General features: G+C 46.7%; 1 protein-coding gene across 4 annotated transcripts in view; it reads left to right on the plus strand.

Moving 5' to 3' along the window:
* RINL (Ras and Rab interactor like) overlaps positions 1–27,240 on the plus strand; it is a 387,388-nt gene that overhangs the window by 241,999 nt on the left and 118,149 nt on the right. For 2 of the 4 annotated variants that reach the window (XM_078661180.1, XM_078661182.1), the window contains exons 3-5: positions 5,668–5,759; positions 7,377–7,769; positions 19,498–20,193. In XM_078661180.1, the coding sequence (XP_078517306.1) occupies positions 5,741–5,759; positions 7,377–7,769; positions 19,498–20,193 (1,108 nt within the window). In that variant the 5' untranslated portion in view covers positions 5,668–5,740. Of the gene's footprint in view, positions 1–5,606; positions 5,760–6,559; positions 6,743–7,376; positions 7,770–19,497; positions 20,194–27,240 lie in introns of those variants that run through there. The other 2 variants (XM_078661181.1, XM_078661183.1) reach the window with 2 other exon arrangements.

Consider the following 27,240-nt stretch of genomic DNA (forward strand, 5'->3'; position numbering starts at 1 on the left):
TCCCAGGTTGGGAAAGTGCACCATTCCTAAAGGGACTGCAATACCTGGTTGGTGGGTGGAGTGGAAATGATTAATATGATAATTTTCAACTGTTTTAATTATTTTAGCTTATAAAATGCGGCTCTGTGTTCGGGGATATGTTTCTTTTAAACCAAACTGCTTACATTTTGAAAGGATATAAGCAATGGACATTGAAACGGGTCTCTTCCTGGTCCTGTAGCCATGTCCTGAACTTTTCAGGCAAAATTACTTACTAATTTCTGAATAACGAGTTTAAAACCGTTAAGGTAACAATGTTGTTACTGATTACAGTTCACATGCTTTGCTTATTCTTGCATTCCCTATGAGTGTTTGCTTTTTCCAGGGTGTTATTCATTTTTTTCAGGCAGCATTTTACTGTTGTCTAGTGCATAATTTGAATTTATTCGCATCACAATTGAGTTGTAGCCGAAGGTAGTGCGAGTTTCTCTCAGTTGGGCAGTATGGTGTTCAGTGTGGGAGAGGATGTGGCACTCTGGCCTGAGATGCAGAATTTGGAACTGGGAACCATGTTCAGCCTTCATGACCAGTCCACCAGACACTCCTGCCAGAGCTCATTCAGAAGCTACACCTTAGAAGGCCCGACGGACCTTAGAAGCCCTGGTGTCTTAGCACCTGCAGGTGGACCCTAACGGTGGCAAGTGTGAGTTAACCTTGAAGGTCTGTCCACCACAATCCATACTGCAGTTCACCTCCAGTCTTGTGAGCAGGCATACGAAGAAGCACACCCTAGATCAACAGTGACTCTGTCACTGAGGTAACAAGACCCTTGAGGCCAGTCCACCTCACCCATTGGTACCTCCATTGGCCTTTTTCAGCAGTAGTAGTGCAACTTACCAGGGGTTGGCAATGTAGGATTTGCATGCACACCAAACTTAGAGGGTGATTATAATGGCAGTGAGACCGCCATGTTTCCCCATCGGTGGCGGTCCCTCCGCCATCGGTGACTGCATCACCGCCTGCCATATTACAATGGAGGTGGGTTCCCTGGCGGTCGGAAAGACCAACTGCCAAACACCCAACGGGCTCCTTGAGCCCGCAAGTGCAGCAGAGGGGCTCGTGGCTCCTACAATGCTGGTGGTGCCTACCAGGCACCGCATTAGGGATTACGATGTCCCTTACCTGCCTGCCAGCCTAGCCATGGCGGTTCACCCGCCATAGAAATGCTTGCGGAAAGGGACATTTGGGGGCCTGTAGCAGGCACCTTTTCCCCCAGCCCCCAGACATGGGACCTGGGGGGGGCATCTATGATGCCCCCCTACAACTCACTGCACCATGTGGCAGGCACCGCATTGTGCCTGCCATGTAGTGGAGTGATATATGTAACATGTCCCTTTTTTACATTGGGGTGGATGATGCAGCCAGCAGCACCTGCTGCAATGTAAAAAATAGGCACTGCGAACGCCGTAGTGGTGGTCGCACTGTAATGCCTATCGGGCGGCCGCCACCTTGAAGGCCAGCAGTACCATTCTCCGATTCGATAGCGGACAGACTGAAGTCAGTCTGTCATCAGCCCCTAAGTTTGCATACTTCTTGGTCTCTGCTTCATGCACAAACACTTAACATGTGCAGCCTGCTTTCGGGCCACTGGAGTTATGCAGCAATGGAGGCCAAAATTATGTTGCAGTGTTGAATAAATTATGCAACAATAAAATGGCTGCAGCGTAATGCCGTACATTTTATGATACTTTATCATTTTGACATATTTATACATACTAACAGCCTCTGTAAAGCTTTTTCCTCATTAGTACCTGTGTAAAATACAAATGCAGCAGTGGGAAAGGTGACCAGTCAACCTTTGCAAAGGGCCCTACACTTCACAGCAACATAAGTCACATTTCTTTTAGTAATCTTAGATCCGTTTGAGCTACAAAATAGTTTTGGGTGAAATCGTTAGATTATGCAGCAGATGATGTATTGTGTGGCAAATATGATACAGCCATAGTTAAGTGGAAAACATTTTTACACTTAACTTAATTTTTCCCCAACATTGTAGTTGATCAATTTGTAAGTTCCCAAAACCAAAAGTCAATTTTGGGCACAATGTGCATTTTAAATGCAGTCCTACAACACAGGGCTACTTTTAAACTGACCTCAGGCTTCAGCAGTGCACACATGCAAGCGCAGAAAGGGCTGCTGGCCTCTAAACTGCCATGCCCTATTATATTCTAGGGACTTAAGGGTAATACTAATCACCCTGCCCTATTATGTACTAGGGCCTATAACCCATAGTGCACCCTAGTGTGTGTAGGTATTTTCACTGTATTTTTAAGTGTCTCTTTCAGAATAGCACTGGCCCTGGGCCTGTTTAGGCAGAGGCCAGGGTCAGTCAGAGCCAGGTACCACCAGTACCCGTCAGCAAAAAGTTGGGGAGTGTCCAGTGTGGCTTTGCAACACTAGAGAAGCACAAACTCAGAATTCAAAACATAACACCATGGTTGGGGGGTTCTCTTTAATAATCAGAATTGATTTCTATCCTAATAAACCCCTTTTCCAACATTAGGATAAGGAAAGACTGGGGAAAAATCATAACATTCTAATCTATACCTTGAAGTTTTCATGAAGCTCTTTGATGAAGGTTAATCGCTCACTGTTCAATGTTAGGATTTTACCTTATAAATTGCAAATACCAAAAGAATATCTCAGACAAAAGCAGTAACTCACTGACATATTTACATGATATGCATTTTGTGATCTGCGTGGTACACGTTCTTTACAGCAGGCATATTACCCCACTGTCACTACCCTACTATGAATCAAAACTTCCACTAGACCACGGGTACTCATAGTACGGCCCGCGGCAAGCCTTCCTTGGCGGCCCGCGGACCATGCAGACATCATACCTGTGTTTTATAAAAAAAAAAGTAAAGTGTGTCAGCAAACACAGCTGCAGCAGCGTGGACTCTGAGACACTCTGCTCTATGGGGGCCGGGCGATTCACAACAAAGCCTCATTAACAAGTAAATGGTCTTTTAAAGACCTGTGAAGTACTCAGGTGCAGCTGTGTGTGTTCCAGGGAAGCTGGGGTGAGGTGACAGAGGGAGATGGAGGGAGGGAGACGGAGGGAGGGAGACAGAGGGAGGGAGACGGAGGGAGGGAGACAGAGGGAGGGTGACAGAGAGAGGGAGACAGAGAGAGAGGGAGACAGAGAGAGAGGGAGACAGAGAGAGAGGGAGACAGAGAGAGAGGGAGACAGCGAGAGAGGGAGACGGAGGGAGGGAGACAGAGAGGGAGGGAGACAGAGAGGGAGGGAGACAGAGAGAGAGGGAGACAGAGAGAGGGAGACAGAGAGGGAGACGGACAGAGGGAGATAGAGGGAGAGATAGGGAGGGAGACGGAGAAAGGGAGACAGAGAGAGAGAGAGGGAGGCAGACAGAGTGAGGGAGAGTAAGGGATGGAGAGGGAGAGGGAGAGAGGGAGAGAGATAGAGAGAGGGAGGGAGGGAGTGAGACAGAGAGAGAGGAAGACAGAGAGAGGGAGAGATAGAGAGAGGGAGGGAGACAGAGAAAGAGAGAGAAAGATGTGTGTATGCCGAGTCTGGTGGCTCAGTGGACTAAGGCGTCCGCTGCAGGGGCCTGTGTTCAACCTCATGGTCACATTTTTTTCCCCTTTAGCCCCGCCTCCCACCTCCACTGACCCCGCCCCCTCGGCCACAAACTACACTGTAAATTTGGCCCCCGCGGGAAAATTTGTGAGTACCCATGCACTAGACAAACCTCTGTTCTCTCTCAATAAAGAACAATAATCACTGAAGTTAGCTTCACATTTGTATTGTTGCCTGAATATTGCTGGAGACCAGGAATACAGCAGCAGGTACTTTTCAAACCATAATGCACTTGCAAACACGACGCCCCACCCTAAGTCAGCGACCTTTGTTTGCTTGGTGCATGGCGATGCAAGATTCATAATGTTTTTCTAAAATTTGGTCTGATTGCTATATGAATGTAAATAACAATAAAGCATAATGCAAACTGTGACTAAATGCCTGCTTTTCTCAATATTTCACTTCGAAAGTATACGATTGTATTTGTTTAACAGGTCGTGATTTGTATAGGGTCACTGGGAAGTCCACAAGGTTGCCCCTGTCCCCCCCAGAATTTTAGTGCCTCCTACGCCCCTGTACATAATGTCACCTGGCCCATCCAGCATTAGCCAGATTGAGATCATAGTCTGCCCTTTTTTTGACTCCAGGGCAATTTCCTTACACTGGGCTTGGTGTATCAAAGTGGTTTTCTCATTCAGTGCCTATGGGGAAATGCTTTAGTTTATATGTGCCACTGTCACCATTCTCGGGCTGTTGTGCCAAATACTGTTTAGGTGGTTGAAATGGAGCTCCTATTTGACCTACCCAGGGAGAATAGTGGAATCCATTTTAAATATGAATTAAGTTGCTCTAGGAATTGTCATTGAGTTCCAGCTGACCATACGTGGTTAACAGCTCAGTAACCATATTACTCACCCAGTACTGGAGTGTTGGTCTGCCACAGCAGGGGGGTAAGTGCTCGGGACAACAAGTGACCTAATGGCCAGAGCTACCTTTTGGACTTGGGGGAACGAGGTTCGATACCGGAGTCGGTTCAACATCCTGTAATTCTGATTTTTTTAAAACGAGAATTAATTTGACCTTGTGTGAGGTAATCTGGTGCGTATACATATCTGGGGTGTGGGGGCATCGGACCTGCCCTCTCATTTTCAAATATGAATACTACCTGTAATACACGTTAATACTGCCAGGTGCTAAAGAATACAGGGGGTGGGGGGACATGGTGAGGGAGGAAGGAGCCTGTGTAAAAAATCACGTAATTAACAGTATTGCGATGACGACGTAACTTCGACGGCTGCGCGGCGGTGATGTCAGAGCGTTGCGGCCATTATTAGCAGAGTATGTCCAGGACATAGGCAGCTATGCTGCTGGTAGTTTGCAATCCAGGATGCGCGTGCCGGTAAGAAAGGGGCGTTGTTGCGGGGGGGTGGCACAGTGCAGTTCGAGGGCTTTGGCGGGGGGGCGGGGGCACGATCCAGTCTGGGGGCTTTACAGTGGGGGGGAGGGGGCGTGGGGGTGTCTGTGTATGGACCTCTTACATTTTGTTTGCTTTAGATACTTGCACAAGTGCCACCATTGCCTTCGTAACGTGTGTTTGAGTGTCTGCCATTTATTGCAGTACTCTACCTCTACTTGTACTTTGTACGGTTTTGTAACCTGCACACGTCACTTTTTCCTCCTGTAATGCACCGTTTGCTACCTCTTGTATTTTGTTTGCTCACAGTTTTCACTTTTGCCTCATGTCATGTAACGTTTGCTTTTGTAATTTCTTCACTTATAATTTTCTCCTCATGTATCAGTACTGTTCCTATTGTGAAGCGCTCCGACACCTTCGGGTAAAGTCCGCGCTATATAAAAACGCATAAAATAAATAAATAAATAAAAATCCAGTGGCGCGAGCTGAAAGTGGGGGAGGCGAGAACACAGTGAAGTAAGAAGTAACGTAACGAGGGGGGAAGTGGAGTGGTGGTGGTGGTGGTGGTGGCGGCGGGGGGAGGGGTCAGTGCGGGGTACAGACTCTTCTGTGACAGAAACGCAGGAACTGGTTGAGACACAGCACTAACGGCGACTCTTCTGCTTTTCAGAGATGTCCTGCCCGGCGTCCTGCGCCCGCCGCCTTCGGTCCTCCGCGCCGGGAGCAGAGCCTACCTGCAAGCCATGGACGTGCGCGGACTGAGTGAGTGTCACGCACAGACAGGGTGGCGGAGAGAAGGGTTTTTATCACTTTTATTTGCTGTTCCGTTCTACAGCGTTGTTGCACGGGGAGGGCTGACGACCATGGACCGTGATGCTGCCAAGTTGCCCAGGTCCATTCTCGAGGACAGAGTTGGCCCATTCCGTTTTTCCCTTTGAATTCTGGGATGTGTAGTCCAGGTTTTATAATGGAATGAACAAGACTACAAATCCACAAAATTCAAAGAAAAACCTAGCCCGGAGCAGCTTGTCATGCATGGACTGGGTAACGCGGCAGCGGCGCGTCCTTCGATAACCTGCCCGTGGTCATTGCTTTGGACATGTTAACAAACTCTGCCCCTGTTCTGATTGTGTTGCGTCTCCTGACCATCTGTGGCGGAGCAAGGGTGCCTCGGGCCCTAATACCAGCAAGTGAAAGGCCCCTTCATCCAATTGAGCACTAACAGATATTCTTAATTTAAGTGTAATTGGCCGTTTCCATCCCTGTTGCCACTGCATCTGCTGCACGAATCATAGTGAATGCCCTGGTCACTTCTAGGAATGGCTATGCATTCACCCAGGGTGATGTTCTTCCTGAATATATAGTTTTTCACACAACTTACAAAAATATGGACTGCAGAATACTATCTATTGTTATATATGTTCAAGGCAAGTACATGTCGGCATCTGTTCTTAGCTGTTCATTATTAGCTAATCATTGTTTTGATGAGTGCTAGTTGAGATGTTTGTAGGACCATGTTTGTTGCCTCGATATTCTGAAATGCAACTGTGGCATCAAGATTGCACTTTACTTTGAGCAACAAAATCCGTCGCACCAACCTTGCCATCCTTGGCGCCAATAGTTCCTTGGGCTGCACTGCTTGTTCAGTTTTGAGTTTTGTGAAGGAGGCTGGGCTTGTTACTTCTCTGTGCATTGACCCACAGCGCCTGGGCAACTGGAACTCCTATAGCGCCTGGAATGGATCTGTAAGTTGTCCCAAAAGGTGCTCAGATCCCAGGGTCCTTACCTCTCCCATTGAGTCTTCTTGCTGAAGAGATCAGTCCTTGCCCCCAAGGGTGCATAGATTGTGGGGGTCATTTCCTGACTCCTTTGTTGCTCTGTTTCAAGCGATCACTCTGTGCCTCTGCACTGCTGTTCTTATTGTTGGACCACTGCTTGTCGAATGGGATTCTCTGAATATGAGGCTCAACCTTGTCCTGTGGGTGGTCTGCAGGTGGCACCTCCTGTGAGTATGTTCCTCAGATTGTTGTTACTCTCAAGGGAGTTCCCCTCCACCCACTCTTCCCCCAACCTGCTGTCCTAACAGTAAGGATTATTCATTGCCTCTACACAGCTATATCCCCCCCCCCTCCAGTACAGGTGGTGTGACAGCGGTGACCTTCTCTGTTTTATAGGCATTTAATTTGTAGTGATTTTCACTCTGTTCACTGGTTACACACTTATTCTTTGACATCCATGTGCGCCCCAGTTCCACAGTCCCTCCTGGTCATTTTGACTGTAACAGTGCCGCTGTGTGCCTTGTGTTTTTATGTCATTCATTTGTCTGTTTTTTAGGTTATCCTAATGTTAATGTGTCTTGTTATCTGGATTTTCTATCAGAGTTTTGGACATCATCTCCTGCTCCCAGCAAAGAGTTCTTGAGCATGACGGGTTCCACAGAAGGGGAGGTGATGTTGAACCCTGGACCTGCTGAGGGCACTCAGAAGCTGCCGCTGTGCAGAATCCAGATCACCTCTGAGAAGGGAGCTCTCTGCATCATCAACCCACTCTTTTTGGATGAGCACGGCGATGGCTGGCTTTCCCGGGACCGGCCAGGGCCCAGAGGGAGCCAGACTAGGACCACCATCAGGCTGAGCAATCCGAGGAACCGGGTCAGTGCCAAGGTAAACGCGAAGAAGATTTCCATTGCTTCTGTGCCATTAACTCAGTGGGAGGAGAAGGCTCACGAGGCGGCTCGACCAGAGGAAAATGAGATGAAAGGACCATTCCCAGGTAAGGTCTTCCTGTGACAATGGTCTTTTTGAAGAATGTGTATCTGATAAAATGCAAGGATGATAGGTAATCTCATGACATGAGTACTGTGTTGTGGTGTGCCTGCAGGTGGTTACCAAGAGGAGTCAGAATCAGGGTAGCAGAATCTAATAGTTTCAATAGGTGAGTTACGAGTTGCATTTGTTTCCAATTGATGTAAGTTCGTTCTGGATTTGGTCCTATATCTAGAAGAAGGGTTAAAACATGAGATGCCCTTCATCGAACAGATGACTTAGGAATGAGGGTTTGACAAAATAAAAAAAAATAAGTTAGAACTGATGCTGCTACTAAGTAGATGAGGTGATCCAGGACTAACTAGTGCAATGAAGGGAATTAGTCAAGGAGAAGGCACAAGGCCTTTTCTCAGGGCCCTTGGGCAGTCAGTGGAAATTATCTTTTACCACTGTTGTCTCTGGCCCTCTGGTGCTTTTACACTCCACTTGCATAACAGAGTTACTCCCTTTTTGCACTTGATTTTCCAAAGTGTGAGCAGTAATGGGACATTGTTTTTTCCAGAAAGTGGTAGACCCCTTAAATGTCAGATTCTGTGTAACACAAGTAATCGCAGTCCATAATCTATCTATCTATCTACTCAGGCATGGCTATGAGTTTGAAAAATAATGGATACTATATTTACCCATAGAAAATGAAGGCATTTAAACTGTAGATCAATTTAAAAAGGCAAGACTTGGCAATTTATTGAACCTAAAACTGAAGAAAATCACAAGTATAGTTCGGGCCGTAACACCTACAAATCAAATAAGATGGTGCCTGTGTATAATGCTACTCTATAGTTTTGGGTGTTCGTGTTAGTCTTCACAAACTCTTAGATTACAGTGGTTATTTTTTCATTCAGTTAATGTTGCATTGGTGCCAGGTTCAATCCTGCAATGCATTTATTTGGCAGTAACACCTAGCCATTGTCCTTCTTACTCGGTAGCTCTGGGTTCTAGGCTAAATAACTCTGTGTGAGCTTGAGCCCATGTGGCTGAGTATGTAATAAAAATACTAAAAATAAATACAGAATGACCCAAATCCCCAACCCCAAATTTAACAAGGGAGATTGCATTTTGAAAATACCGAGTACAGAAACATTGTGTTTACAAAATATCAGGACCAAAACAGTGAGGCCCAAAATACCAAAAAGGTAAGTACATAAAACTAAGTATAGATTTACTATTCAAGATTCTATATCCACGTACCTTGATCGCTGCCTTTTGGTTCGGTTCACACCATAGAAATTCTATATATATAAATTGTGCATATGTTACACACTGGCTGTCACCACCGGGTAATTATACTTCGTATTGTGTTACCATACGAAATGCATTTTCTGGTTTGCTTATAACTTTGGCACCATTTGACGAATCTTCACAAAACTTTATGGTTTAACTGTTTTTATTGAGATCAGATAGGAAAGGCATACAAACATCTCCATGTACATTTTAGCTGTGAACCTTTAAGATCAAGATGTGCAATCAAGTAAAGTCCATTATAGGCGTAGGTTCAGTGTTCAAGGTAAAATCAGTCAAATGCTCTTACATGGTATGGAAAGAGTAAGAAGAAACAACGTAAAATAGAAAAACCCAACCCCCTATCCCAGAAACCCTCCCTCCTCCTGTCCAGTGCTCCCTGCCTCCCCCCTGATCCCCACCCAAACCTCTTCACCCAACAGTGGCGATTCCGCCATGATCTACTTAACAGTCTGTCTTCCTTGGTTCCGTGAGCCTCAACAATCTAAGATATCGGGGACATGTGATTCCCGGAATTCGGTGGTCAAGAGTGACATAAATGGTTGCCACAGGTCATCATATTTGTCTCCTTCCCCGGCCATAGTAAGTGATCATTTCTCCATTCCGAGCACATGCCATAACCGGTGCAACCATCCTACAAAGGAGGGTGTGGTGGGAGTACGCCAATATGTGAGTATGTTTTGTACCGCAGAGCCCAGTACGATAGCCATCTGTCTGCCTCTGCGGGAGCATAAGGGGTAAGTCAGGGAGTTACAAAGACCTAACAGTATATAGGCCGGGAAGCGCGGGAGTTCTGTCTCAAAGTGCTTGTCTATTTCATCCAGCACTTGCGCCCAGTAGGGTTGAATCTGCACACATTCCCACAACAAGTGTACCAGGTTGCCAACCTGGCCACAGCCACGCCAACAGGTTGCCTCTCGGTTGCGGTCCATCGCATGTAGCCGTTCTGGGGTATAATACCAATATGTCACCACTTTCGTGAATGTCTCTGAGAGTCCCATGTGATATGCAGAGTGTCGGGCCCTGTAGTAGATCCCCTCCCATTCTTTATAACTAAGGGTCCTACCCAATTCTCTCTCTCACCTCTCCCTGCCCGGGTTGTGTATGTGCATCTGCGTAGCCTGTAGCAGCTTGTAAAGATCGGAAATGAGTTTAGCATCTGACGTGCGGGAAATGAGCCATCGCTCGTATGGGAGGAAGCGTCTGTCTGCGCTTGCGCATACCTGCGGTTGCAGTGCCCAATGCCTCACTTGTAAATAGCCTAGCCGTTCGGTCTCTGGGAGGCCATACTCCTGTTTGAATTGGGAAAAGGGAACAATCCTCTCTGCTCCATATATGTGGTATAAGAAGCGGCAGCCCGCAGGCCTCCAGTGGGCAAAAAACTTACCTGCTGCGCCCGAGGTAAAATCGGGATTATCGACCAACAGAGTGAGTGGAGAGGGGAAGGTCATGAGGCCGTGTGCGATATTAGTGGCATCCCACACTTCAAGGGGAACCCGCGTTATATGCGAGGCGTATAAGTTAGGGGGCCTGTGGGGTTTGCGGAGATAAGGGATTTCCTGCAGTGGTCGTGCCGCCACCGCCTGGTCTTGAAACAGCCAGTGTTTCTCTGATTCCCATTTACTCCATTCGACTAGGTATCGCAATTGCGACGCTTGATAATACAGGTGAAGATCGGGAACCCCCAGACCTCCCATCTCTGGGGCAAGTGTGACCAACATTGTTCGCATTTTAGGCTTCCGGCCATGCCAGTTAAATTGGGCCAGGTCGGATTGTGTCTGCCGGATCCACCCAGCAGGCGGTCGCAGCGGGAGGGCACGGAAAAGGTAGAGGATCTGAGGTAGAATAGTCATTTTGACCGCCACGATTCTGCCTAACCAGGAGAGGTGGTAATGTCTCCATCGGTTGACCTCCCCTCGGATTTTCCCGCGGAGGGTGGCATAGTTAGTGGTGACTATAGTGGGAAGTGAAGAGGCCAATTGGATCCCCAGATATGGGATTGTGTCCGTTGCCCATTGAATAGGGAATAGACTCTGCAAATAGGCCCGTGTGTGAGGAGACAGTGAGAGATCCAATGCTATCGATTTGTCTGTGTTCATTTTGAATCCGGCAACCCGGGCAAGGGCGTCTGAATCTGCCATGCACGCTGGCAAGGCCGTCTTTGGGGTAGCTAGTGAGATCAGTACATCATCCACGTAGAGGCTGATTTTGTGGATAGGACTACCAAATTTGATCCCTGTAATTGCCGGATTTTGTTGTATTTTCTGTGCCAGAGGTTCCATGTATAAGGCAAAGAGGGCGATAATGGGCACCCTTGCCTCGTGCCCCTCTCGATGGCAAAACTGGCAGAGGTGTAGCCATTCACTCTGACCAGAACTGTAGGGAACTTGTAGCAATTAAAAATAAAGGTGAAGAATTTCTCCCGAATCCCTACTCTCTCCAGGACCTGCTCTAGATAAGGCCAGTGAACGCGATCGAAAGCCTTTTCGGCATCTATCGCAAATATCATATATTCCCCAGGCACTCGAGTAGCTTTCTCTGTAAGGTGGAGAATTTGTTTGGTGTTATCTGTCGTCTGACGTTCGGTAATAAAACCTGCCTGATCCGGGTCAATAAGACCGGGCAAATGAGGGCCTAGTCGGTCAGCCAGGATCCCTGTGTACAGTTTAAGGTCAACATTCAGTAGGGATATCGGGCGATAAGCCCCGCATTTAGTCCTATCCTTCCCGGGTTTCGGGATAACTGCAATAGAAGCCTCTAAGAGGTCAGTCGGTATCGCTCCTTGTTCAGCAAACGTATTAAACAGTCGGGTGAGGATCGGGGCAAGCACTGTGCAAAACTTCTTGTAAAAAATAGCAGAAAAGCCGTACGGCCCTGGGGCTCTCCCCATTTTGAGTCGGGAAATAGCAGCGATGACCTCCTCTGTTTGAATATTTCTCTCTAGGTACTCCGCCTGAGGCTCTGTCAAAGAGGGCAGAGAATCCGAGTCCAAAAAGAGAGCACCCTCAGAACTATCCAGCTGACTGCCAGTATAAAGAGTGGCATAAAAAGCGCGGAAGGTTTCCGCTATCTCAGCGTCGTCTGAGACACTAGTCCCATCAGTCCTGACAATCTCCTTAACCCTTTGTTGCTGGCGGGCTTCCTGTAGCCGGTTGGCCAACTGGGGGCAGCCACACCTATCGCCCCCAGTATAGTAAGCGTGTATCAGTCTCAGGGCCGCAAACTCTGTGCGGTCTTGATAAAGTGCCATCAATTGGTGTTGCACTGTCTTAAGCTGTCACCACACTCTCGGGGCTCCCATCCTCTGGTGCTTGCACTGGCGATCCCTATTATCAGCCTTTGAGAGGGTGATTAACTCCCCTCTAACCACCGCCTTCAAGGCAGCCCACTGGGTTGCAGGGGTTGTTTCTGGATTGGCGTTATGAGAAAGGTAGTCGTCGATGGTGCCTTGTATGTGTTTCACTACATCAGCCCTGTGTAATAGCGTGTCCCTAAGATGTTAAACCCTGGAGGGGCGCGATGCGGGTGGAAGAGTTAGAGTGGCGAGGACCGGGGCGTGGTCTGAAAGTGAGGCAACCCCCTTCTCAGTTGCGTTTGTGAATGCGTGCACTGGGCCAGAGGCCAGCAAATGATCAAGTCTAGCGTAGGTCTTGTGTGCGTTAGAATAATAGGAATATTCCCTATCTTGGGGGCGGAAACTGCACCAAAGGTCGTGTAGGTCTAAGTCGTGCATTCGTCCGAGTCCTTCCGCAGAGAGTGCGCCTACCTGGTCGGTGCGTTGGCTGGATCTGTCCAAGAGATTATCAAACACCAGGTTTAAGTCGCCCCCTAAGATAATATTATGGTCTGGCGTGGCTGTGGCCTCCGTAAGGGCAGACTGTAAGAACTTTTGCTGGCCTTCATTCGGGGCATATAGGGAGCCAATTGTAAATGTGAGGCCGCTAAGGTGAAACAGTATGTCAGAAGCCTCCCCTTAAGTTCGGCACTTTTATGCAATACCTCCCCCTTGAACCGCTGTGCCACCAAAATTGCCACCCCCGCCGTCTTGGTAGAGTAGGAGGAGAAGAACTGGGTGGGGAACTTGCGGGACCGCATTCTATAGCAATCGCGCGCCAGCAAATGGGTCTCCTGGAGTAAGCATATGTCAGCTTGTGCATTTTCTAAACACGACAAAACCGCTTGTCGCTTTACTGGGTTATTAGGACCCCTCACATTGAGGGTCAGGATCTTAAGGGTAGTAGGAGGCATAATCGTTAGTCAACTGGGTCAGGCTAGTGCTTGACGACCTGTGTGTAGTGTCAGTGGTGCAAACAAACTCTGAGTATGAGGAGGCTACTCGCGCATGTGGAGCCATGCTAGCTTTGGGTAGAAGTCGAACGTGGAGCACTGGACACCCTCCCCCCACCCCCTGCAAGTTTCCGCCCCTTCCCAGAAAACAAACCCCCCTCCCCCGAACGAGAAAGTAAAAATCTAAGAACAGTGTCCATCATCCGCAGAGGTGATTGGAATGTTGTTACACGGGACAATGCAGTCAGGTCACAACGATCCACCCTCCCGCCGACGGCCTGGCAAGAAAAACAAACAGTCAGACAGCTGCCAGGGATGGTAACATGAAAGTCAGCTGGGGTGGGGCGAGGTCAACTCGGATGCAACTGCTTCCACTGCTGCGCGCTGACCATCCATGATTTCGGCCACAGGTGGTTTCTTTACGCGGCGCCTTCTACCTTGTTGGCGCCACTGGGAACCAGAGGCCTCTGCTCCCCCAGTGTGGCCCGCCGACTCCCCCTCCTCCGTAGGTAGGTCGATACCCAGCAGGCGGTGAGTGAGCTTCAGTGAGCGTAGCTGGTAGAGCTTGTTGTCTAGTTTGAACACAATGCGGAATGGGTGGCCCAAACTGTAGGAAATGTTGTGCTGTTGGAGGTACGCTGTCATGGGCTTGAAGCACCTACGTCCTGTTGCTTGGGCTCCACGCGCAGTCTCTGCTACTCTTTCACTGTGGGCTCGCTCCAGTCACCTCCCTGCAAGGGCTCATCTCTGACTCCGGCCGGTGGTAGGCAATTCCCCGGGGCCAGGGCCCCCAACTCTAGACCAGTTGTGGCGAGCGACATGCTGTGGGCCTCCTCTCTAGGCCCAAATCCCTCCTACGGCCTCTCTGCTGCTGGGGCCCTCTCACTCGCGGGAGGGCTCAGGCACCCCCGCCCGGCCCTCGACCATGCGCGCGGCACCACAGTCTGCTACGGAGTCCCTCAAAATGGCGCCACAGCCGACCTCCTTCATGGTCCTCCGACCGCTCCTGCACAGCCACACTTGCAGGCAGCCTCTGCTCCACTGCCCGGCCCCCGACAGGCAGGACAGCTCCAGTCTTCGCCGCCGGGCCCTTTGCTCCCCGGAAGTGAAGCTCCAGGCCCCGTCTCACATCTCCGTGGGGGAGGGGCACGCTCCCGGTCAAACACTCAGCTTCGCCCAGACACCACTCGCTGGGGCTACCACTCGGCCACACCCGCCGGCCACGCTATCCCTGTGACTGGGACCGTCCTCTAGCTAGGGTCAACGGACCCGTGGACGGCCGAAACCGGTGCTTAAAAGTGGCCGTCGGCGGGAGCAGGAGAACGACACGTCTATTCACTCCGCCATCTTGGCCACGCCCCCTTAACAAAACTTTAAACAAAAAGTCACCTCAGCTCCTTGCTGGGAAGTTTTGGGGGTGACTCGTCAAGCGGGGGCCGAGAAAAACAGGGATTCCAAAATGCATTTTGCCCATTCATTTTGCCTTAGGAAATTTAGACACAGCTGCAGCCCAAACCGTGCAACGGATTTTCACCAAATTTGGCAGAAAGCTAGAACTTGGTCCAGACAGAGTGCCTTTTGTTGTTTGATGTAAATCCGTTCAGTTGGTTTTGAGCAATTAATGTAAAAAAATGGTATATTTCATGTTGCAGGGCTCTGCGGATCTGACAGATCTCATGATCAGACCTGATTGGCTGCCACCACATCAACCTTGTTGCCTTATTAGGCCCTATGCACCCCGTCCCCCGGGGCTGTGTGTCATTAAAGAGGGGAGTGGGGCCATGTGGCCCTTAGGCCCCAAGAACCTCATCCCCTGTGGCCGTGTATCATTTAAAGGGGAAGAGGACCTCGTGCCCCTCTCCCCGATCTTTAATACGCCCCAGATACCCCATCCTTATGGGCTGTGTGTCATATAAAAGGGGGGAGGCCATTCATGCTCCCCTCCCAGAGATTTAAAGTGCCCCGGGGACCCCATTCCTCAAGGCCAAACACAACTATAAAGGGAGGGGCGCAGGGCCCTCCCTAAGCCTAATAAGGCCCCGGGGACCCCATCCCCCTGGGTCAGTTCGCAGACTGTGTCCCAGGAAGCTCACCTCCAGGACACCTGAGGGAGCATTTTTAAATATCCCGCAGGTTGGTAGCAAACATGCCTTCCCCGCCTGCAGGAGCGCCGGCAGGAATGGCATGTCTGCTCTCACTGAATAAATGAATGAATGAATGAAAGGGACTTGTAAAGCGCACAGCTACTCTGAGGAGTGTCCCGGCACTAACACAGGCAAAGGCCACCCTTACCCTTCTGTTTTTTGAGTGTCTCTCTGCCTTTCATGTCCTGCAGTGCCGCTCTGTTCATGCACCCATCACCTATTTAAAAAAAAAAAAAAGCACGGGAGATGGGGTCCCCTGACCCCAAAGGCCTACCCTTTGGCCGTGTGGGACATGGGGTTGGCTGCCAGCTTGTGTATGACTGTAGGGCATGGCCACAGGCTACTGGCCATGTTCAGAGGTTGGCTTTTCGTATGGATGGGAGCAATGCTGGCTCCCGCAGCATGCAGAGAGTTGGCTGGGCCGCTGTGGCTCTGGGGCTCTCCCGCGGCTCCCAACGTGTTGGACCAACTTATATTAAAGTGAGACCCAGTGGATGGGGTCCCCTGGGCCATAACAGGCTCAGGGAGTGGGGCCATGTATCCCCCTTTCCCTTTAAAATATATATGGCCCTGAGAATGTAGTACCCAGGGCCTAATGAGGCTCGGGGAGGGGGGCATGCAGTCTCCCTCCCAATAAAAGTTTAAAAAAGGCCCTGTGGATGGAGTCACTGGGGCCTGAGAAGGCTCTGGGAAGGGGGTTGTGTGGCGCCCTTCCCCTTTTAAAAAAAGGAACAGCCCCAGGGATGGGTTCCAGAGGCCTAATAAGGCATGGGCCACGCAGACCCCCCTTTTTATTATATTTGGCACCAAGGGATGGGGTCTCTGGGTCCTTTTAATGCTTGGGGATGGAAGGTTACCTAAAATAAAAATAAAAAACTCGGAATTCACGGAAAAAAAGGTTAAAGGTACATTATAGTTAGTTGAAAATGTCAGTTAAAACATGCCATTTTAAGCAAACAAAACCATATACATTTACCAGTTATAGCTATGTCAAGTAGCTATAACTTATGCTTTAAGGTAACTTTAACTTGCTCCCTTGCCATGCTCTGCTAAGTACCCCACATATTACATCACTTATGGCATGATCAAGTTGAAGGAGTTTCTTCTGCATATTTGCCAGAATTTGGTATTTCCAGATGCTGGGATTCCTTAGGAAAATGGTGATCTTTTTCTCCCAGTATCAACGTAAGGAACACGAATCCTTACAGGTCCTTCTTCTGTAAAAAAGGTGTCAGATAATGAATGGGAGAATGTGGACAAACATGGTTTTCCACATTTGTTGGCCAAACGATGTCTGTTGCAGAACTTTGCAGACATATTCCCGACATCTGCTAAGGTGAATTCCGTGATGCGAGGGTTGGCCTCCCAGGGTACGATCATATCTGAAGATGTCTTTCCATCAGACTCGGTAGATAAGAGCGTTGACTTTGCTGTTAAACCCAATTTGCAGCTTTTAATTTTGTGATCAGAGCTGCTGCCCAATCTTCCTATGCAATTCAATCCTTCCTCAAAGACTTCCAATCTCTGGTGGAGTTGATGGACCAGGGGGAGGGCGTCTCTTCTACTTTGACTATGATGGAACAACAGGGTGTCATGGCTCCTTGGAGGCTCACTTCTTTAGGTCCACCTCAGTGTAGGCTTTTGTCAGCTGTGTCCAGCTCTTTGTCATCCTGGTCAGGTGCCTGATTCCTTCCTCACACCAAGAGATCTTTCAGGGAATATCATGGTAGAAGGGCTTCTCCAGTTCCTATTCATATTACTGGTTATGTGAGGGAAGCACAGCCCTTTACCTTGCTAAAGCTTATCCGGGCAGGTGCATATCAGAGCCTTCGTAAGATGCCAAAGCCAACTAAACTTTGTTCACATTTCCATAACTTTCTCCCCAGGGTATCTTTTGGGGCTTTTACCTTCTTCCCAGGCTCTCTAGAACTTAGAAGATGTTTGATAGCAACTGGTCAGACTTGCTCCCCAGGTTTCCCCATTCTTAGATGACACCGAGCACAATCATAGGGATGAAGGGAAGGTCAGGGGTGCTGACAGGAAGAAGCTGACTGGTAAAGATGCAGGTGTACATTCTGTCAGCCCACCAGGCAACTATAGGGTTCTAGGACAAAGGCTCAAGGATCGAAGCATGTCAATTGTCACTTTCCTCCACCTGGAAGAGCGAAAGACAAACATTATGTGCCGGTCTTCACCATGCCTTCTTTAGGACATCATTCACCCTCCACACCATTTCGCAATTACATTGTTCTCATGCATGCATGGTAACCACATAACAGGGAAAGCAGAGCTTAATTTGAGCCAGTGGTTTCCGATGCTTGGTACCAGTACTTAATTCTCAACACCAACACTTTACAACAGTCCACAGCATGGTGGATCTGTTTGTCTAATTTTGGGATGAGCACAAACATAGTATTTAATAATTCAATATACATTAAAATGTGGCATATACCATTCGTATTGTATTGAGTGGCCTTGAATAGTCGGAATTGTCACACTTGTAGGAGTGTGATGGTTAGTGGTTGTGTTGGTACTGCCATTGGCAGTGGTGGGAGGGGCAATGACTGGTGCAAGCTGCAGTGGCCTTCTGAGGAGGGACCTGTCAGTGAACAGTTTACAAATAAAGTACCAAGGGAAAGTATAGACACCAGTCATGGGTGAATTGCACAGACTTTAACTTTACCGGGATGGGTCAGTTGACTACCCCTTTCTGGGTACAGGCAATTAAAGGACAATTTATGCACACCCACTAGCAATCACAGCCTGGACACTGCATTTGAAAATCAGCAGAAATCATGAAGCATAACTAGTTTACTCAGGTATTGCCCATTGGTAGAAAACACAGGAAAACCCCAGACAATGTTAAGCTGGTGGAGTGTGACTTAGCCTTCACGGCCATGCAAAGACTTAGCAGGTGCTATGGTAAGGAAGCTGGCTTAGAATGGGAAGTTGTCCTACATTGCTGAAGCTGTCAATATGTAAGTGCCTTGGACCTAAGTCACAGAGATGATTTAGAACTGGGGCTGGGCCACATTTGATGAGGTGAACTGTATTATTGTAACAAGAGAATATGAATTTAAGTTGGAGTTGGCTGTACATTGAGATGGTGAGTTAGAATTTTAAAGTTGATCCTAAATCCAGGAGGTGAGCTAGTCTGATTATCAGTTAAAATGGATAGTTGAGAAGAAGAGATATGATGGGCATTACTCCCAAGATGTGGTAATGTATAAATGGGTTTTGCCCTAAGTCAGGAACTAAGTAGGAACTTCACTTGGTTCCAAATTGAAAATAAGAGTTTGGAATGAAGCTTGTGCTCAGCGAAGATGAAAACTAAGATGTAAGATGGTGTGAGGTTGAGAAGATAAGTTAACGCAAGAGTTGGGGATTTGTTGAAAATAAGAGTTAAGGCGAGAACTAATTCTAAGTTGAGGGGTCAATTTAGAGGTGAAGCTAAACATAAACTGAGGGTGCAAGTTATGGTGGGGTTCAATACTAGGAAGAAGAGTTTTGGTTGCCATTGTGGCTCACTTTATAAAAGAGTTAAGGGTTACGTTTAGGACATTTCTGAGGCTGACAAGTAGGGTAAAGTCAGGTTGGCAGAAAACATGTAATTTATAAAATTTGCTTTAATCTTAACTAGGAGTATTAGTTAAGACAGTTACATAATGTACAATTTAAAGAAGGGCATCACTTTGGAAGGTGAGGCCTGTCAGGTGCTTGTCAGGGGAGGGACCCTACCTTAGTTTAGAAAGGTGATTAGGATCACATTTGCAGGAAGACATGAGTTGGTTTTTCAATTTAAGGTTTGCTTTAGTGACAGGCATCAGTAAAGTTGAGTAGCAGGGCACATTAACAAGGCTACATCAGTTGTCAAGGTCAGGTCGGGTAAGGATTGTAGGGGATCTTCATTCAAGAGTTTGAGAAGGTGTAACTGCTTACTGCATGGTGAGTGTCTCCTTTTGACAAAATTCTTCTTTTTCATATCACATACTTCACCCCAAACAGGAGCAGAAGACAGACAGAGTCCACTTCGAGCCAATGTGAGGAGGAAAACTCTTCGGCGCCACCATGCTCAGTGTGATTCTGGGGAGATGGATTCTGAGGTCACAGGACAGGGAGAACTGGCCAGAGGGCCATGGTTCCCAAAACAAGGCTCTGAGGATGGCGAGCCAGAGAAAGGCTCCTTCCTGTCCCGTCATAGGGCCACGTGGATTGAAGAGGGTCACCTTGTCACCTGGAAACTGATGAAATCTAAATCTGAATCATCTCTTATTTCTGCTGATAGCTTCCTCCTCCCACCAATACCTGAGCAGGACTCCCTATCTTTCAGCAGTGCCGAGGATGAAGGGGACAGCCAAAATTCACTACCAACACCCCGCAAGAAGCGCAATTCTCCCACCATCACTGACAAAGTGCGTAACAGTTTAATGGTTGTGAGCAGTGCCTTTTGGAACCTACTCCCCCTTCAGAAGAGGATCACCTACAGGGTTCTGGATTTGTCCAATGACCCATCGTCGTCCTTTGGGAGAATGTTGCAGAGCTTCCTCTCCCACATGTTGAAGGGACCCAGCCAGCATCTCAACAGCACGGACATGCTACAGGAAATTCGACAAACAATGACAAACCTCAAAACCTATCTATGGGAGAGCTCGGAGTTACATTCAGCTCTGGAAAACGGAGGCCAATCAGACTTCGATCTAGGTATGTCCAACTCCTTTAAAACATAAAGTTTGTACCAAGTTAAATGCCTACTGTAAGCATCTATCCTCACAATTATATATGGATTTTGTATTAATTCTTTCTCTGCACCAACAACATAACACTGTTATACACTTGCACCTCAATCCTAGAACACCTCCTGAAACATATAAATATTTCTCCCGGTATAGGGCATTCCTGATCTGTCTCACTTCCCTTCTCCCACAACTCCAATAATGGAACCCGCATCAGGTTATGTCGCTGCCCCCCTAGTGGGGCTTGTAGCACCCCCCGAGATCACAGTGCTTGGAATCACACAGAACTCTGCCAATTTTTCTCGACCATAGCTTCCAGCTTCTTGCAATTGGAACTGGCTTGGCATTTAGACTGATTTCACAAAGTGCTGGAAAGATCAGTGTTCTTACCTTTTTAGGGCTCGCCTAAGACAGCGCATTACTATTTATTGCACTTCTCAATTTTTTGTTGCTGCTTTTATCATTTTATCCTTGTCTGCTTCTCCTTCACATCTGTTGCTCTGTCTTGCCGTGAGTTTCTCCCAACCCCCCATGTTCATCTATAATGGCATGTGCTTTTGTGCCCCCCTGTCTCTATGTTGCTCTGTCTCACCATGTACTTCTGTGCCTCCACTACCGTCTCTATGTTGCTCTGTCTCGCCGTGTGCTTCTTTGACCCTCTGACATTCTTTTGACCCCCCATTTTTCTTCCCACCTGCCCGCATCCCCCATTTTTTATGAGTCCTAGCTATCAAATCAACTCGGATCAGTAACTAAGAATAATCATTTAAAAAGTGCCTGTGTCCTTTTGTAAATGTAAAAATGTGCCATGCGCTTACCTGCTAAATAACGCAACCTCCTGTGTCAAAAAAGTTTTGGTTTAAAAAAGAAATTATTTAGCGATACTGCACAGCATCCCTGTGCAGCATGGCTAAAACCTACTGGTAAAGCCAATAGGTCCGAAGGCGAGACCTACTGGCTTTGCCAGTGCTTGATAGGGTTGGGACCACACACTTATATCTTACTCTATTTTTGTGCTTACTTGCAGTATTCTGTGCTAATTAAGTATTAGGACCAACACATCACTTTACCAATGAATGAATATATGACGTTACAACTCAAACAATTACAATGCATGCCTTTACAAAGTGGTTTTTACATCGCAACTTCCATTAAAATGCATGATTTTACAACACATGCCATTACAATGCACTTTTAGAAACTACCATTACAACGCATAATACTTTTGGGGTAACAGTGGGGAAAGAGTTGGATTATGTAGGGGTAAAACTTACTATTCCCACTCCAGTGAGTGCAACAGTAGAGTACATTTTGGATTGTGTAGGGCAGTGGTTCCCAAACTGTGCGCCGTGGCACCCTGGTGTGCCGCCAGAGCTCGCCTGGGGCGCCGCGCACTTCTCAAGAATGTAGGAAAGGTAGCAGGTTCTATCAGTGCGCCTCAGTTCTAAAACATAGTATTTGCACGTTTGAAATGTGCCTTTGCGGGCCCCAGTAAAGGCATGTGCAGAGTGGGAATGTCTTGCAGGGTAGTTTTGAAAGCCGCACTTGTCAGTGCCATGAATGGGTCTGGACCAGCGTGTGAGGTGTTGCAGGGCCAGGCACAAACAGTCAGGACAGGAATGCCGAGCGTTATTTCGGCCTGTTTTCTGCAGTGATTGTAGCAATGGCTTCTACTAAAAAAATCGGGGAATCATTATAAATGTGAAATTGTTTTTTAAAAGTTCTTGTGCATTTTCAGAACAGCAAATGACTTCTTCACTCCCACAACGGGTCCTTCATGTGTATCTCAAGACAATTGGGTAATTAGGCAGAGATTGCTAGTAGGGTAACTACTCTCTGCTTACTCGAACAGAGACTGCTAGATTATCTATTCTCTGTTCTGTTCCCACGCGAGGTGTCTTTTTGGATGAATAATTTTATGAATTTTAGACTTTTAATAGTGATATTGGATTGTTTTTAAACCTGATTTTACTAAATGAACTTTGCACCTGTGATTGTATGAAGTATGCTGAAATGTATTGTATTTTTCTTTTATTTTCAATGTGCTTATGTTATATTCGATCTTTGTAATTTAATTGCATTTTATTATGTGTTTGTATGTCTGCTTTTATGAGTAATACTCGAATAAAGCAAATTTGAATTTGTATCTCAAGACATGCAGTGAATGAAGGTGACAATATGTATAAAAACAAGGACCCCCTGATATGGATAAGGTTCCTGGGTCAGGGCAAATAATATGTGAAAAGTAATGTACCCAGGCAAGCACATAAACACTGGCACAATTCAAGTAGTAAATAAAATGAAAATTTATAATAAGACACTGAATTAGCACAAAAAGTACAATTTAATAAATTTGATAAAAAGTGTCATGAGATAAATCATTGACATATTGATAAAACATGATAAAAAGGTTCTTTTAACAGATTTCCATTATTTGTTTGTACAGTAAAGCAGTATAGTGGAGAGATGGTTTCCTGTCTACGCGTTTCGAAACGTTGAAGGTGTCTTCCTCAGGACACTACCATCTTGATACAGAGTTTATATTTTCTAATAATGTGAAGGGGAGTGGATAGAATCAATTCGGATTCAGTTCAAGACTAAATGCTCGGCTTCTTTATCTGAAAGTAGGTGTAGCACCACTCCTCTATTAATCGGGTGCTAATGCATACGTAGGTTTTTTTAAAATTTATATCTATCCGGAGATGATAGTGGTCAGGTTGATGGCTATCTAGGCCGCTATATGGGTGCTTTAATAAGATCTATGCAGCCGACCGGAGCAGCATGGCTTTAAAGTTCGAAGCCCCGTGTCTTCGCGTCTCAAAAGAAAACTTGTCAGGATTATATTACCGGCTGTGTGGAGACATGTATGATAGACCGGAGCAGCGTGGCTTCGTGGCTAGGCGTGGTCTGGGCGGGTTCAGATTACCGGCTATCTGTGTTTAGGAAAATAATGACGGACGGGAGCTGCGTGGTCTGGCGTCTGTAACCTCAGCGAGTCCAATGATTTATCCCATGACACTTTTTATCAAATTTATTAAATTGTACTTTTTGTGCTAATTCAGTGTCTTATTATAAATTTTTATTTTATTTACTACTTGAATTGTGCCAGTGTTTATGTGCTTGCCTGTGAATGAAGGTGACTCAAGTGTATAAATAAAGAATGTCCGATGCGAAGGAGAGATAGGCCTTGGAAGAGGGGCGCAGCTGCTTATTTTAATTAAACATTCTTCTGAATACATATCTCAATAATATCCTAATCATGTATTGTGCTAATTTACAAATCTGAGTGAGCGCCGTGCGGTTAACTCAGGTTTACGGCATGCAGTCCTTCCTTTGAAACCGAGCACCGGACCTGTTAATTTCAATCCCTGAAAGAAATACACAAATATTAATTCACTCCCTGCTCTGTTAACAGCAGAAGGATAACGTCCATTTTCTACCGCCTTGTTACAATAATCCGCTCAACAATAATATAAACTAAATGATGGTGGTGCTTAGCAAATGGGGAGGTACAACACGTGTGTGCTGTATATTCTTTTTTTTATATTCTCATGAAAACCATTATAATTCTCATAATTTGAGCTATCTGGGTAACACTTCCAAACCCTTGCAGCTACTTCTCTGTTGCACTTGGAAACTAAGGGCCATATGTATCAAAGCAAAATGGGTTCGCAAACGCCGAAATTCACAGAATTCCGGCGTTTGCGAACCCATTTTCGCTAAATGGTATGCATGAAACATTTTTGGTGCAAAATAAGGAATCGCTAAATTTGCCATTCCTTATTTTACGATTGCATTTAAGGAATTGCAAATTTTGCGATTCCTTAAATGCAATGTATCAAGGAAAAACATTTCAAAATGCCATTAAGGAATCGCAAGTTACCACCAACTTCTAGTTGGTGGTAAGTTGCGAATTCGTTTAAAAATGCATTTTTTTAAACACCAAAAGGTGCCATGTGACGCTCATACATGCCCTTAGGGCATGCATGTGCGCCATATGCACACACATGTAATTTTCAGGGGTGCAGCAGGGTGTTCTTGAGACACCCCTGCACCCTTGAAAATATTCGCAATTTGCGATTAGCAAATTGCGAATCGCAAATTTCCCCTGCATTCCTATGGGCCTCCTGGCCCATAGAAATGAATGGGAAATTATTCCTTAATTGCGATTAGCAATTTGCTAATCGCAATTAGGGAAATTTAAGGAATCGCTAAAAAGAAGCGATTTCCTACATACATACCATTTTGCGATTTCTAAATAGCGATTCCTTAAAAATCGCTATTTAGGAATCGCAAAACGGAATGTTGATACATATGGCCCTACGAGCGCTCCGAGAAGCCTTCAGCTGGCATGACTGAGAAATGAGAGATGTTTTTCTAACAAACCATTGGGATCATATCATATTCAGCTGTGAGTGTTCTTGGAGGTTTGGAGGGTGTTTGGAATTACTGGAGAACTATGTTGTGTAAATTGAAATCTTTTCTGCCAATAAAAACAAAATACTACATTGTCAGTTGGCTTATCTTAAAAATGTAAGACTCCAACCTGCTTAGGCTCCCTCATTCCTTCAAATATTCACCACCCTGTTAAAGTTTTGGAATGTGGTGGCACACGTGTGTGCATAAACCTGACTCGTCTATAATAAAATTGTCTTACATGTGTGACTCATGAATCCGCATGAGTCCCTTCGAAGGAGAGCGCACAGCGCTGATGGTTTGACTGTTCACACTGGGAATGTTCGTGAACAAGGCCTGCTCCTGTGTTAGCTACAGGGCTCAACAGGTAGCAGCACTGCATGATGGTGCTTACTTCAGTTATTAGTCACAGATCATTAACACAGCTCTAGAATACATCTAAAAGAGATCTCAATTTATATATGGCGTTTGAAATATATACAGATTATGACAGCTATACAAAATGTATCTTTGGATCAGCTGGGACATCAAAAAACTGGTGGTGCTGAAACCGGTCAGGTGGCAACTCTAACTGGCTCATTTATTTATTTACTGTTTGGGTTTTTGTGTACCTGCCACTTTAGCACAGCCCGTCTGTGATGTAGAATGTCCCTAGTGTTTTTGAACATTCATTGGATTTCTTGGTAAGCCACCAGCCAAAAGAGAAGAAAAATGGGAGTACTCCAGAGGTTGGGCTTACATCCTCCTCACCGAAAAAAAAAAAAAAAGCAACATGATGGGGAGCCGCGGACAACAGTCGATAGATAAAGGGAGCCATGGGTCAAAAAAAAGTGTGGGAACCACTGGTGTAGGGGTAAAAACTACTATTCCTACTCCAGTCAGTGCAGCAGTAGGGTAAGTGATGGATAGTATAGGGGTAAAATGACTATCCCCATGTACCCCAAAACCCATACCCACTCTAAAACAAATAAAATACCCATTACTTACCTTATAATGGGTTGTAATGGCATGCGCTGTAATGGTATGCGTTGTAATGGCATGCATTGTAGTGACATGCGTTGTGATGGCATGCGTTGTAATGGCATGCAATGTAAAGGCAGTTGCGTTGTAACAGCTGTGTTGTAATGGTAGTGCGTTGTAATGACTGTGTTGTAATGGCTGTTTCCTTACTAATGCATCTTCTTACTGCTTTGAAAAATCCACCCAATTCATGTACGGTATAACATGCAATCTTTTGCCACTGAACATCAACACACCCTGCTATACCAGTGCTAGAAACCATAATCAGCTCTGCCAGTAATCCTCATCTAACACTCACCACAGCACTATTTTCATTTTCCCCGCTTGGCTGCGTGGCATATTTTCATTGAGCACATTAATTTGCAATGGAATATCATTACCTTAAGTCTGATTTTTTTGTTTATAATAATTTGTGCACAGTCATGGACAAAAGCATTTGAATACCAAGGCTCCAGTCGATCTCTCCCCGTCAGCATAGGAAAAGTAGAGCTAGCCTGTTGGCAAACTATGTTGCAAGATGGTACCATAACAACATAGTCAATGCACTGACTCTCATGCTCAAGGATCCCAACTGTGTCTTTGGTCCTCTGCCCCATTCATTCACTGACTCCAAAGTTGTTGTAATTGCTGCCACAGGAAGTGTGGAAAACCCTCAGAGATTTGATTTCCATTTCCCCGAGCCCTGTTAGAGAATGAACCCTCAACATACTCACCGTGAATCCATCTTTCCCATAACAACAACAGAGATTGGATCTTGCAGCTGCAAACTTCCAACAAATAAACGTACTTCCCCTAAACCCCTACTAAGATTGCAACCCGCTGCTTCGTAACACCCACTTGGATTTAACTCTTATGCTCTTAAGTTCTCAAAAGAGCATGAATACTGCTGCAGCCTCTGACCTCTGAACTCTTGTCCTTCCACTCCCACAGATACTCCACCTCAGACCTCCGGGTCCTGAACCCCGGACGCAACAACTACTGCTGCCTCGCATTGCCCCGCTCCACAGCAGGACAATTCGCCTCCAGCTGCTGCCGATTCATCTCCACCCGAAGACCGACCGCCTTCACAACTGCCAGCGCCTAACCCTCCCGGGCAGCCAAGACATCTCTGGAACAACTCAGCTGCCTCCTGATCAATGCCAGATTGCTATGCAAATACACCATTGACATTTGGGACACCATTTCCACCCTCGCCCCCAATGTTACCTTCATCACAGACACCTGGCTCACCCCCACATTGGCCCCGGACATAGCCACTGCAACACCTATCGAGTAAAAGATGAAGCACTGTGACTGCGCCAACAGGCACAGAGGTGGCATTGCCATCGTACACAAGGAATCAATCCTCTGCACCACCACCACGGACGCAACTAAGCTGATCATGGTACACATGAACTTCCAACTCTGCACCAACAACAAAACCACCATCAAAGGCATCCTCCCCTACAGACCCCCAGGACCATGAACCTGTCACAGTGACGCCATCACTGAATTCATCACCCCACTAATGAACGATACCCAACACAATGTCTTCATGGATGACCCCACCAACTTCAACTCCACCGACCTCCTGGAATGA

This window comes from Lissotriton helveticus, chromosome 9 (assembly GCF_964261635.1).
Source record: "Lissotriton helveticus chromosome 9, aLisHel1.1, whole genome shotgun sequence".
NCBI lineage: Eukaryota > Metazoa > Chordata > Amphibia > Caudata > Salamandridae > Lissotriton > Lissotriton helveticus.